The 14,749-nt window shown below is 40.1% G+C and overlaps 1 protein-coding gene across 2 annotated transcripts in view; it reads right to left on the minus strand.

Annotated features, from left to right (window-relative positions):
• Positions 1 to 14,749, minus strand: part of LOC6589610 (protein bunched, class 1/class 3/D/E isoforms) — a 34,385-nt gene that overhangs the window by 3,416 nt on the left and 16,220 nt on the right. Inside the window, exon 1 of one of the 2 annotated variants that reach the window (XM_002014737.2) lies at positions 1,393 to 1,905. The exons of the other annotated variant lie outside the window; for it this stretch is intronic. Coding sequence (XP_002014773.1) covers positions 1,393 to 1,494 — 102 coding nt within the window. The 5' untranslated portion in view covers positions 1,495 to 1,905. Of the gene's footprint in view, positions 1 to 1,392; positions 1,906 to 14,749 lie in introns of those variants that run through there. 2 annotated transcript variants of the gene reach the window in all.

Genomic DNA, 14,749 nt, shown 5'->3' on the forward strand with positions numbered 1-14,749 from the left:
GAGGCATAAATCGGTGCAAATCAAAAAAAAAGAAAAAGACAAAAACAATAAATAGGAAACCGCATTAAACAAACGCAAACCGGTTAAAGCTGCTTTGGTTCTGCTCGGCTTTCTGTTAACAATGAGGTGCAAAAAAGCAGCAAGGTAAAAAAACAAACAAATTAATACACGGCAGACAGACCTAAATATGTACATTGTATATCATTTATTTGTGGTTCCAGTCGCAGTGCCCGACAGCGCAGGTGTGTCTGGATGTTTGGTTTTTTTTCTTTCCCAGTTTATGTCTTGTCTAGATCTTTGTTTTTCACTTGTTTTCTTTCGTATAATTTTCGTGATTTATGGCTTGGTCTTTGCTCTTGTCTTTTATTATTTCTATATTATTTTATTGATGAGATTAAAGTCCAGATGTGATCTGTTCCCGCTGCCATTCCTTCCATCTTTTATCAATTTTCTTTGCACAATTTATGGACCTTCTATTCTTTCAATTTCTTATCAGTTTTTGCTCAGACAATCCCCCCGAAGATAAGGCCTGGAATTGCTGAATTTATTGACAGAGATAAAATTAACCGCTGGACAGGTAAAGAAGCACTTGAGAAGCAGTCTTCTCTCTCTCTCTCTCTGTCTCTGTTTCGTTCTTTCCCTCTGAAGCAATGCTAATTATACACACACGTGCACGCATACAGGGAGCGAAGGAGGGTACATACTCATACAGAGTGCCTGTCTGTACACTGGAGAACAGAACCGGGTTGGGTTCGGTCTTGGGGTCAGGTCACGCGCTTCTCGCTCCCTCCACTCCACGGACCGTCTCTTGTGGGTATCTCTTCTCTCCAAATCTCATGCAGTTCTCAATTTTTGTCTTTCTCGTTTTGAATGTTTTTTTTTTCGGTTGCATTTTTCTCAAACAAACATGGCGGAAGAGCCAGAGAGTCGCTGAGGCTGAGGTTTTTTCTTTTCTTTTTTCTTTTCGTTTTTTGTGGTGTACACTTGTCGGGGTCCTTGTTTAGGTAGAGGAAGCGAACCGAACCGAGACAAAACGAACCCTGGTGGTTCCTCCTTTGTCACAAAGAACAAAGGATTTTCGATATGATGAAATGATTGAAACCTCACTCTTTTCTTTTTTTGCACATTAGCTAAAGTAATTTTCTGACAAGTGACGGACACATTTTTTCTCATTTACCAGATTTCACATTATTTTTTTTTGTGGCTTTGACGACATTGAAAAATTGCCAACAAAAAATGCCACACAGCCTCCGTGAGGCCCAAATATATGCGGGAAAAAATCAATAAAATTGCATCTAGTCTCAGTTGGAGACCAGGTAGAGAGACCGGGGTGTTAGAGAGGGAGGGGGGATGGGATGGGATGGGGGATGTGCTGTCTCTAGATATACATACTTTTGCATTGGGCACCATCACATAGCAGGGGCTGTCGTAGCCCTTCTGCCAGATCTCGTAGAGCCAGTTCTCGGGCTGGCGCAGCGACATTGTACCCATCATATTTTTTGGCTTTTGGTCTGTCTTTATGGATTTTTTGGTTTATGGAAAGTGGATATTTTTCTCCCTGCACTTGCACTGGCACAAAACTTCAGGGTTTTTTTTTCTCTATTTTCTTTGGATCACAGTTTTGTGTTGTATTTTCTGATATTTTTCAGCACTTCACTTTTAAATATTCTTCTTGCTTCTTGTTTCTTTTCAGCTCTCCTTTTTTGGGCTTGTTTGTGTGGCAAAAGTTTAGCAATAACTGAATCTGCTGCTTAGCTTTTCAGACTGATTTACGAGACCGGCGCAGAGCTTTTTTTTTCGTGCGAGAGCAGAGCTTTTGTTTCAATTGGCTTTTTGTTGCGGTGTTTTTGGAATTAATATAATTCACAAGTCTCTTGGTTGGCTTTTAGTTACAGTAAAAATAATTATTGCTGTTACACACATGTATATATAAATTGTTCAAGCAATATATTTAATTCTTTCTTTTGGATTTTTGTAGCGATGTTGCGTGTAGCGAGGTTTTTTGGCGACTCCGAGTCTACTCTCCTCTAGCGGAGATTTTATATAAAATGGCAGCGCCGCAGCAAGAGCCCGCATGCGCAATGGGAGAGCCTCTCTCTCACACAACTCTCTCGCTCTCTCGCCGTCTCTCTCGTTCTCTTTGGCTTGACTGCTGTGTATCTGTCATTCACAGGCGGCACAGCTGTGTCTGTGCGTGTATGTATCTGCCTGCCGACGTCGTAACTATAAGCATTTGCCTTCGGCTCGCACTCGCACTCGAGCCGACTCTCTGTTTGTTTTGACGCGCGACTCGGACTCGAGTCGACTCTTGTGGCCGTGTTTTCCCATCAATTTACACGGTCTTCCAGCCACCCTACCATCCCTACTACCACTTTATCTACATATATATACATATATTTGATCATCTTTGTATTTGCCAAAATGTTTGACTGAATTTTTTGGACAAGCCCCAAACAGCAGCCGGTTTTTGTTTTATTTGAAAAAGAAAAAATAAAAATCCATATGTACGTGATGTTTTTTTTTGTTGTTTCTTCTTTTCTCAGACTTTTATTATTTTCAAGCTGCGACGCAAAAACTTTACGACACTATTGTTTATCACTCATCTCGCACACTCTCTCGCTCGCTCTTTTATTTTTTGGGGTAGGGGCTGGCTGGCGTTCTTATAGATACTTTTTCGCTTGCCACGCGGTGGTTTTCGATTGCTCTGTGGGGAAGGGTGAGTTTTTCTCACCTTTTGCGCATTGCATTTCCGTCCAGAATCGAGTAAACAGCAAAACAAGGGGGGGAAAAAAGGGGGCAACTCCAAAATGGTTTCGTATCCAATATCCAACCCTTTCAATTCTTTCCGCTTTTGGCATTGACAAAATAAATAAATTCAAGGGCTTCAGCGAAGAGAAGAGAAGGAAATGCGAGCAGCAGCAGCAGCAGCAGCAGAATATTTTGCAAAACAAATCGAAAAATTTAAAACAAAAACCCCACACGGAACATATCGATTTCACGCGCATGTTGAGGGAAGTCATTTTGAGTCAATCTATACCGTACAGATACAGATACAGATACTCGATCTATATATGTAGGAACAAAAGCCGGCACCCGGCAGACGTTTCATCAACAACAAATTGTTCAAAAATGAAACCGAAACAGAAAAAACATCCGCATTGAAAATCAAAAACGAAATATAATCATAATACAAATAAATGGGAGGATAACAATAATTTAATGGCATGAAAAAGCATCAATTACATGCACATTTTATGCAAATAAATATTCAGCATGTCAATAGTTTCCAGTGGGACGGGGAGGGACGAGAGAGGGCACGCAAACTGCGTAGATGGGACCCCATCACATTGGGGCAGGGCTCTGGCTGATGAGTGGGGAGTGTGAAGTGGCGTGGCGGAGTGGGTGTCGAGTGAAAAGCGCCGACGACTGTGAAAACAGTTGAGAAAACACTGAAAAGTGGCACTTGAAAGCCTCATAATGAATATGACTAAAGCCCCTCCATCCCCACCAGATGTCATAGGGGTATGGATTACTTAAGGAATTCCCTGGAGTTTTCTGTAATGAACGGGTATATCTTTAATATTACAACCGCATTATTATCAGTGATACCATTCACACATGTATTTATATCAATTACGATTTTTATAGAAGATGGCAGGGAGAACCATAGAATAAGAATAAGTTGTAATTATTCCATATAACATACAAAAACTCGTAATGTGCGCCTCTTCCTATAAAAATCCAAACAGCTCCTCCTACTCTCTCTAAAGAACCCACATGTCTGGCTCGTGTCAGAATATTTCCAACAGTTTCCAGCTTTCGTATAGATTTTGCATGCATTTCGTGTGGACTGCATGCATAAACGATATTCATTCAAATGCCGCACAAAAACAATGAATATTCTTTGTCAGGGAATACATACAAATTAAACAACTGCGGTAGCGGATTGTGTTTTTAAAAAGTTTTTATTTTACTTCGAACTTCACTGATATAGATTTAAGTAGAGGGTCACAAAGGAATTCCGGGCCAAGGGATTGCGCGATCTTAATATTTAGCTAGACTTTGCGGTGTCGCTGCTGGATCAAGACTGATTTGAACTTTCTGATCTTTGCATCGTTGATCCCTTTCGGGAATCGTTTTTCTATAAACATTTCAATTGATTTCGCCATCCCGAGTATTAGATTTCGTCATCCAAAGAGAGAACTGTAAAAGGCCTAAAGTGCAGGATCTGCAGAAAGCCGGGAGTGAGATTGTTTATGAGAAGCCGGGTGTGGGCAAACATTGGTTTTCCATTTAGGCGAGTGTCAAAGAATGGGATTGCGGCGGGGGCGCTTGAGATTGTACATCTTAGAAATCAATTAGGCGGAGGCCCAAGATTGAAATTGTTTTCGTTTTGGAAAACCAAAGATTGTTTACAACTCGTATAAGAGCTCAATGGAATTGGGTACGTTAACTCCCCCCATTCTTAAATGTTTCGTCCCGATACATTTTGAAGTTCTGATAGAGCTCTAATTTCTTCTGACAGTATTTGAATGTTGCTTTCCACTATTTCTTCTGACGGTATTCTTATTGATTTAATAAGTACAAATTTGGTTAATTTATAGCAGAAGTAAAATAACATTAACAATATCAAAATGATTAAAAATAATGTTGTTAATGGTAAGGCCGTATTACCTAATGTTATAAGGGGATTTAAAATATTAACATTATCAAAAGAAAATTGCTTATCATTTGATTGTATATAATCAACTAATTCAAAATCGCTATATCTATGATGCGATATATATTTTAGAATTTTACCCTTATCATTTATGTGGCTTATATTATTTATTACAATTGTGTTGTTGAATATAAGGAGATACGATCCTAACAAAGTAGTATTGTCTACGATATTTTTGCCTGAAACTAATATGGCACCATCCTGAATGATGTCTATTTCTTTGTTTTTTTTCCCTTTTTTTAGTGCAGTTGGCTTTAAAGCCATTAAGTAAATTGGTGAAACAGGTACTCTTTAAATTTATTTGTGCGTAATTGTTAAAAGTTTCACTTTTAAAATTATTCATTAAATAGTATTTCTCCTAAAATAACCGTTAGTATTCTCCCGATAATTTCTATTGTTATTATTTCCCCTGAATTGATTGCTGTTCTGTCGGTTCCGGATTTGTATAGATTCGTCTACCTCCATTGGTTCTGGGGCCTGATTTTGTTGTCTATTACCCAAGAAATAGGGTTGTCCCCAAGACATGTTATTCCTCTGCAAATCCCTTTTTTGGTCGAATGGTGAACTGTTAGTCCTAGGTTGTCGTTGGTTGAATCTTAAGGTATTAAAATTATTATTCCCTGAATTTCTGGGACCGCTGAATTGGTAGGCAAATTGGGCCCGAATGTTATTAGATTGCAATTCCTGTACCTTTGCTAAGGCATTCGGTAAATCTGGGGGATTCAATGAAAATAGGATTTCAGCAATGCCGCCGTTTAGGCCAGTGACAAAAATGCGTAAGGCATTGTCTCTAATTTTTTTATTTGATTCCTTGGTGATCTCACTGTCCTTTCCGTGAGTCATTATTGTCTTATTTATTAACAAGGTCATTTTCTTGTTAACCTCGTTATAGAAATCTATAATTGAAAGGTTCCCTTGTCGGAGAACGCTTAATTCCTGTTCTATTATGTAAATAGGTCTCTTGTCACTGTAAACAAAGTCAAGCCGTGAAAGTATGGCATCAAAATTTAGAACTGTCCCGTGGTTGGTCAGTGCGTCATGTGCTGGTCCTGTTATTTTGTTTCTCAAAATTGTTAATGCAATATAATATTGCTTACTTCCTTTCTTATATAACTTCACTGCAGTTTCTGCAGCTTCCCTCCATCCTACATATTGGTTTAATCCACCATTAAAAATTGGTAGGGATTCTATTACCTTCAATGTGGTGTCGTCTCTTATTGTCTCGTCTATTGTTTCTGCCTGATAATCCGATACCTGATCGGATTTAGTTTCTATTTGCTGTTTTAAATTTACAATTTGCTCTTGTACTTGTGAAATTTGAAGTGCTATCAATTGTTTGACCAGATCTGCTGTGAGATCGGTCCTTGCTTGAGAGTTAATCATTTTTAGTTTTTCAAAATCTAAAGTTAGCTGATCCACTTTTAATTTTTCTTATATGTTAGTTTTTATAATCTTATATATCCTAATTGAACTTATATATTTATTAATACAACTCTTGCTCACGAAATATCCGGTAGGGGTCGTCCTTCTTAGTTTGGCAGATCTTCGAACGGGTCTTCCTTCTTAAATTTCTTTGCTCAGCTGGGTCTTCTGGGGGTCTTCCTTCTTTGGCTTCGCTGATCGTTTCACTTTCTTTGTATTTTGGTTTTGTCGGTTTTGTTGGTTTTGTTTTTTTAAAAACTTTGGGTTTCTTTGGTTTTTTTTGTATTTACGAATTGCCTTGATTAGCTTTTTGTTTTATTTGTATTTTGCGTTGTATTTGTATTTGTATTTGTATTTGTATTTGTATTTGTATTTGTATTTGTTTTTGCACACCCTAAGCTCCGGTTTGTTTCCTTTTTATCTCACTTTTTTTTATCTATATCACACAGTCACTCCGCGTTTTTAATTTTGAAGGATTTATTCCATTAATTAATTGTCCTTCGGGTTTCGGCACGACGCAACACTTTTATCATTCGGTGCTTTTTAGACAACGTCGCCCCACGTTGGGCGCCAATTAAACAACTGCGGTAGCGGATTGTGTTTTTAAAAAGTTTTTATTTTACTTCGAACTTCACTGATATAGATTTAAGTAGAGGGTCACAAAGGAATTCCGGGCCAAGGGATTGCGCGATCTTAATATTTAGCTAGACTTTGCGGTGTCGCTGCTGGATCAAGACTGATTTGAACTTTCTGATCTTTGCATCGTTGATCCCTTTCGGGAATCGTTTTTCTATAAACATTTCAATTGATTTCGCCATCCCGAGTATTAGATTTCGTCATCCAAAGAGAGAACTGTAAAAGGCCTAAAGTGCAGGATCTGCAGAAAGCCGGGAGTGAGATTGTTTATGAGAAGCCGGGTGTGGGCAAACATTGGTTTTCCATTTAGGCGAGTGTCAAAGAATGGGATTGCGGCGGGGGCGCTTGAGATTGTACATCTTAGAAATCAATTAGGCGGAGGCCCAAGATTGAAATTGTTTTCGTTTTGGAAAACCAAAGATTGTTTACAACTCGTATAAGAGCTCAATGGAATTGGGTACGTTAACTTACACATGTGTTCTGTGTTCGTATTGATTTTTGTTGTGTGCATTTGGAATCAACAAATGAAACATTTCCAAATCGTCGCCGCGTCTGGCAATCAATAAAAATTGAGCTCCCCCCAACACCCACCCTGTAACCCTAACAAAAACGGGTGCCCCCCAATGAGTGATGTGGGAGACAGAGGGGGGGAGGTACGTGGCAGGGGGGGTGGGGTTTTAGATGTTTTGTAATGCCTTGACCGCAGCCCAAGAACAAAGAGGGGAACACATTCACCCCCCCCCCCCCCCCCCCCCCCCCTCTTCACAGACGTAATAAATATTGTATACAGGCGGAAAGAAAAGTTATAAAATATTTGAAAAATCAAAATAGAAAATAAAGGAAGGAAACCCTGAGCGCTGCCAAGGCGTCTGTGGAAAATTACACCATTCTACGGTGTGTTGATGTTTTCCTCCGTTGACTGTTGACTGTTTTCACGCCCCCAACACGTGCCCCACCCCCCCCACCACCACCACACACGCAGTATAGTGTGTGCATGTATGTGTGGTGGATTGCGCGGTGGTGGTGGTGTGTTGAGGTGGGTTGTGTTGGGTGTGGTGACTGCTTCGGTGTTGCTTTTGTGGTCGTGTGGGATGATGATAAAAAGTGTTTTCTCGCATGCAACACACACACACACACACACGATTACTTCTGAATCATTTAACGGCGCGTGTCGCCAAATTGCAGGCTCGAAGAAGGGGTTGCAGCAGTGGGGAAAGGGGGAATGCCGCTTCGCGTGCAGTTTTTTTTTTTACAAAATTTTCCTCAAGTTGTTTTTTTTTCTAATTTGTTTGGACTTTGGGCTTAAAGGGGCTTAGATTCAATTCGGTTTCGTTACGCTCTCTGGCTTTCTGCTGATAAGATAGGGTTATCAGCGCATTCAAAGCGAGGCATCTTGACAGGTTGTCCGACTTTACAAGTCCTCAAAACATGCCCATAAATGGGGTTGGGTTGGATGGGGCGAGGGAGGGCGGCAGCAGGGCGGGGAGAAGTCATCACCGCCGTCAGGCAGTCTCCGGAATAAATGTTAGCCAAAAGGTGTGTCTACACACAGACCCAGACCGTGAAAGGCCTCCCCAGACGACAGTCTCCCCAGCGGAAATTTACAAGTGTTTTTCTATTGAGTCAGACAGAGAGAGAGGGAGACAGAGGGAGAGGGAAGCCACAGCTGTGGAAAAATATTGTTATGAGTGCTCTCTTCATGGAGTGTTTTTTAGGTAACAGTTGTTTGTAGAGCCTGATATCTATAGATGATCTGATGCTCAAGATTGTAATGGAAAATTTACATCGAATATTGAAAGTAGGACTGAAACACTACTGATGGATGGATAGCTTCGAGACTCATTAATTATTACCAAATCGGTAGTGAACCATTAAGTTCCACAAGTTCTACTTTAGATCCCTCGAAATCGATGTTTTTCTCTTAATTTACGAACACTCGAGAATCGTTTTACCGATTGCCTAAATATCCATTTCAACAGATTTCCATTGAACTTCCTTTTGGGCCTTTACCAGATTTCCCTGCTCTGGTCTGGAACTACTGGAATTCTCAATATACGATATGGTTCCAGATTCGAGATCATTTTGCCCAATAAACACAACTTATTGAGCTCGTTAAAGGAATTGTATTGCATTTCGTTGGACAATCGACAGAGAAAATGTTTTGATTAGTGATTTCCTTATACAATATCGAGGCAGAAAACTCTCTGTGTGTCTCTGTATCAGTATCTGTATCTGTTAGATACAATTAGAAAAATTACGTCAATACAAATTGATAAGACAGAGTCTCCGTGAGAGAGTCTGTTTAGTCAGAGGCTCCACGTGTCAGATGAAAGTCAACACGCGCCAGGCATAAAGCACTTTATAGATGGATCTACTACCTGATCTGATCTACATTGGGTACGGGGAAAGTATCTGAAGGATTCACCTAAAGCTTCTAGAACAGAACTACTTTTAAGAATTGGGAATTCTCTGGCATTCTCTTTGGCATTCTTCGCTTGTGCGTCTCGAGTCTCGATCAAGAGGCCTGAAGAGGCCCCCCCCCCCTGAGGTGTTGCTCATTCTTTTAATAGTAGTCCCCTTTTTTCTAAAAGTTGTGCCAATGTTTGCCCTAGACTCAAGACTATCTCTGCTATGATCTGTTCTGTTTCGTTCTATTTGCCTTTGGACACGCGAATCACGCTAAAGATGAGTGGGATGAGCTCTGAGGCTGATAAGCAGCCGCCCAGCTAGACAAAAAGGCAAACTGATAACAGACCACAACACTACACAGATGAAAATGTGCTGATAGTAGCAAGTATCCCTCCCCCCACACCACACCCCTCCCCGGGTTTCAGTTTGAGCTGGGGAGAGTCGCGACAGCCATTTGAGAAATTTTGTTTTTGATTTTTTTCGATTTGCCTTCAATGAATTTCAATTGTCGATTGTCGGGTACCATTTAGCAGTAGGGAAGGGTAGGGCAGGGCAGGGCAGGGTAGGACAGGCATCTCTGCGTCAGCAAAACAAAAATTGAATAAAAATCAAAAATATATAAATTGTAGGCAAAGAAGTTCCTCAATTCTGCTTAGAACAAGTTATGTTCTGCTTAGATTAGGTTTTATTTTGATAAGAGCTGTTCGTCGCTCTGTAGTTCCGTTTGAAAGATGATAAGGGAACCTTTTTTTGTTTTCTTTTTATTCTGGCCAAGGGAAACACCTTGGGCTGGGACTGGGTTTGTATGTACAACGGTCAGACGGCAAGCAGCTGTCAGACAGTCAATCTGTTTGCCTTCTTCGATTATGGCAAACATTTGCTTGGACTAAATATATTTATGGGAATGATCGATAGACAGACAGGTGATCGCTGATCGGCAGCCAGACAGCAAACAGAGAACGAACAAAGAGAGGCAAATATCATATATTCTAGCGGTATATAATGCCAAAAAAAGATGAATACACATCGGGAAAGTGGATCTGCTTGGACATTGAGTGAAGTTTCCTTCAGAGAACATATCCATTTCTTGTTGTTCCCAACTAAACGATCTGCTGGCTTTTCCCTGTGAAAACTTTCGAGTCTTGGCAGCCTGGCTTTTGAAAGAAGCTCTGATAGATCAGACTTGCCTCATTCGTATCCCTAAGACCGATTGACTTTTGATGACTTTTAGAGCCTTTCAAATACACATTCGAGTGCTCATGTCGTCGGTCTGCCGTCTGCCGTCTGTCGCACATCGTAAACCCCATGCTGACCACGACTTCTGTCCTGTCTGAGTCCCAGTCTCCGACCACACCGACATAAAATCCATCTAGCAGGCCATAAAACGCCAGTGTCGAGACACGAATAAGATGGTGAAATTGCAATTAAATCGCCAGACCAGAGGCTGGGCACTGCATGTGGCCTGCACTTAAATCGTTTTATGGCCCTGCACTTCTGGCTTCCTTCAGGTACGAGAGTCCAGGTAGAGGCACGGCCCGCCTGCTAATTGCATTCGAATGCGCAAATTAGTTGTAAAAATATCTACACGAGCGCCTGAGCGCCTGGTGGCACGTGTGGCACCAATTAACTTTTGCCCAGTGACAAATCTCTGGATGCCCAAGGCCTCCCCCACACAGAAATCCTTTTCGCACACGAATCGATATATGTATCTTTGATACACAGAGATGTATCTCTTGGTTGCTTGTGGTTTATTTTTAGAATATTTCAATTTCAGTTGAATAGACTTTCATCTTGACCTGAATTTTTCGTGTTTTCTTTTCTTTTATTTTTCTCTCTTTTTTTGCTTAATAACAAATTGTTCATTTGTTGGATTGGTTGCTCCTCTTTTGGTATCCTTGGAACCATTTCTGTTGGTCGATAATTTAATTGAAAAAACATAAAAATATTCTTCTTCGAATTACTTTCCGATAATTGGCGACAAGTTTTGGGTTAAGGACACCGAGAACACGTCAAAAAGAAATTACTGAACAAATTTCAAGCTAATTGGAAACAAAGTTGTCAAAAAAAAATATATATATGTATTTTCTGGGGTGATATCCATTACACATACATTCCTTTCCCAATTACAAGGCATTTGAACTTTTCCCAGAACCTATACAAACAAAATTTGCTCACATATCAAAGTTGTCCAAAAAAAAAGGGAGCCGAAACTTGGTAAACAAATGAGCAGAGCAAAGAGGAATGATCGAGGAAAAAAGAAGAACTCAAAACAAAACGAAGAACCCTGCAACAACAATTTATGAAAAATTAAAACTGGAAAGCGAAAAAAAAAAACCATGCCCACAAATAATCATGAATTATTCAAGGCCAATCGAGGCAGCACTCACAATAACACTATTTTATAGAGCCCCCCTCCCCTCCCCTCTGCTCTCTATAAGTTTCCGAGTGTGAGTGATATCGTTCGATTTGTGTGCGGTGTGTTTACTATTTAGTGTTCTGCGAGACCCAAAGAGACCCCCGTCCGGCAGTCGGCGAAAGAGCTGGCTCGTTTCTGCCCTCTTCCCTTCACATTCATATTCGCACTATTTGGGTATACCCTAGGAGAAGGTAGTACCATGATTTTGTGTAGAGCTTTGAGATATCGCGGATCCATCGATTGGGGTATGTCGGAATCATTAGGAAGCAATGGCAAAGATGGTTGGTGTAATCAAGCGACACCAAGTCGTATCTTACACTAAAAAATACTAAAAAGTAATACTAAAAATACTAACAACTAATACTAATACTAAAACTACAGAAAAAAATACTTTAAAAAGAGATTTTTTTGGATTTTTACAATAAAATATTAAAAAATACTAATAAAATACAGCGAAAAATACTAATAAAATACAACGAAAAAATATCAGAACGATAGCTTTTAAAAATACTATAAAAAAGGTACATAACATATGTACATCTATAATATATTTCAAAAAATCCTTTGTAAATAAATAAATATTGATTAAATCATTCATAACGTTTGTAGTTCAACCGACCGAGGGGCGCTACCGCATGACGTGTTAGAGGGAAGGGGAACACATAAACCTTTATGCCTCTACCTACAAATGTAAGGGTATCGCACTTTTCGGTCTCCAAAACTGTTGGTCTTTTCGTATTTATCTGTATTTTATCATGATATTTGCGGCTGATTTTGTTTTCTTTTGGGGTTGGACCCTAATGCGAAATAGCTTAATTATTTTGTTTTGCCAACGAAGCGGGAACAGAATGGGGAGGATGACATAAAAATAAGGCAAGATGGCTAGAGGCAGACAGACTCCCAATTGTGTTTCCATTTGGCTATTTTTGGCGAAAATAAACAAATAGGAGAGCTCCCCCGCATTTAACACTGGAACTTTTCAAACTTGTCAAACAATAATTTCCATTCCAATTAAATTTATTTGTGGAATTTTTCTTCGATCTTCGATCATGTTTTGATTGAAATTCATTGAACGGCTGGCTGCGGGATTTGTGGAAAATTTTCAACTACTATATCGAGGCGTACTCGAGTATAGTCATGTCTATGACAGATGGTTAACCAACCGATTGACTTACGCCGTCCGACAGAACCCGAGAGAGCAACAACAATTTGTTATTGTCTCATTCATTCTTATGATACGTATATGGCTGTTATGTTGTTGTTGTTTTGCTTACCTGCAAAGAGAAGAAGCAGAATGAAGAGTGTCAAAAATAAGTAAACAAAATATGGGCGAATATTTTCTTAGACACATAAAACTGTCAGCTGTTAAATACTTTTCTCGGAATTTCTACGAATAATACGTATAATATATACTTTGTAGAGATGCCTTTAGTTTTTGGGGGTATTTTCTGGTATACACAAATTTCCATTTCGAAAGTAAATATATTGAAATTTCTACAAGGCCTATGAAATGTTTATAAATCAATTGTCATATCCATAAAAATTATGAGTAATTATGAATATTTGTTCAATCTAAATGGGCATTCGATCTCAGTATATTTTGGTATTCTGCGGTAATATTCTGCTGGCTGTGTGTACTCTTCTTTTTGGTGCCTCAGCTACTTTTCTGGCCGTTACTCTTGTGCCTATTCTATTTCTGTACTCGAGGGAGAGAGAGAGACAGAGAGACAGAGAGAGGGTGCCTTCGAGAGACTCCCCGCTCAGAGATGATCCTAGGAGCGAGGAGCGATAAATGCTCTCGTCTTACGTACTCTTTGGAAGGAGAGAGGAAATGTCTGTCCTTGGATTGCACAAATAAATTCTCTATTCTCTATTTCCGAAAGGAGCAATGGAGTTCGAAAAATACAATTTTCCTATTCATAATCTTTGTATCTGTTCCATTCATATCAGAACCCGTATTTATTTCCTATGCCAAAGAATTTCTTGCAACTATTGCCCCAGTCATGCTCTGTGTTGTTTAAGAAACTAATGAAAAATGAAAGAAAAATAACAAATGTTTCTCAATCGTTTCTCTGTCTCGTAAGTTATAATGCGGAAGCAAAAGTATTTTATATGGCGTCTAAAGACACACACACACACACACACCCTCGAATACACATAGATACACACACACCCATAGAGCTCACTTTGATATATATTTATGATCGTTTTGTTTTCGTAGACCAAAGGAAAACTTTCAACAGTGTGGGGGCCCAAATTTGCCACGGCTCTCATGCCACGGCTCTCGTGTCGCGCCCGTTGCCTCGAGTGACATATTGGTGTCAATTAAAATGCAAAAGGCCCAAAAATACACCAAAGACAAAGGCAGCAGCCAGCAGGCAGCCGCAAAATAAACAAGCCGACACGACATTAATCATCCAATTGCAAAATCTGTTTTTAAATTTAACGATGAGTTTTTGTATCAGTGCGTTGCTAAAACCAACAGCCAGCAAACAAATACGTCTCGGGTGCGGGACCAAACGCGTTTTGTGTTGGTGTTCGATCATGGCCAAATTTAAATCGCAGCCAGACCGCAGCACGGCACACGGGCGGCAGGTAGGTAAGGTAGGTGTGTCTCGGCCAAGTGCCAACCCCAAAGCACGCGCACTCCACGCCACGCTCACGCAGACACGACGCACACACGACGACCACTCGCAACGCCCGAGATCAGATCAGATCTGATCAGATCGGTGCGGTTCAATTCAGATTGCTCCGAAGTTGTCGAACAGGTCTCTGGGCTCTCCAAAACAGACTCCCATACAAGTCGACAAACCCTCGGACTGGGTCCCTCGCTCACTCGCATCGATTAGCGAATGCACCGATCGACTAAACAGCATTTACAATCAATTCGAGAACCAAATGCACTTGAAATTATGCTAAAATATGTAGTTGGAGAATAACAGAGAACACTGGCCGGGCCTATGGGATTGGGGGTACTAAAAAGGCGACTAGAAATGGTGACATTTCAGAGCCAATACAAACTAGTTATATGATGTTCGAGGCATATAAAAAATACATTTATCAGGGAAAATTCTCGTAGATAAATCATTACTTTTTAAAGGGAATAATAGTCCCTAATGTTACACACGAAAATGTTACATTTTTGA

The sequence above is a fragment of the Drosophila persimilis genome, unplaced genomic scaffold, assembly GCF_003286085.1.
Source record: "Drosophila persimilis strain 14011-0111.01,24,50 unplaced genomic scaffold, DperRS2 tig00000209-arrow-arrow-pilon, whole genome shotgun sequence".
NCBI classification, from domain to species: domain Eukaryota; kingdom Metazoa; phylum Arthropoda; class Insecta; order Diptera; family Drosophilidae; genus Drosophila; species Drosophila persimilis.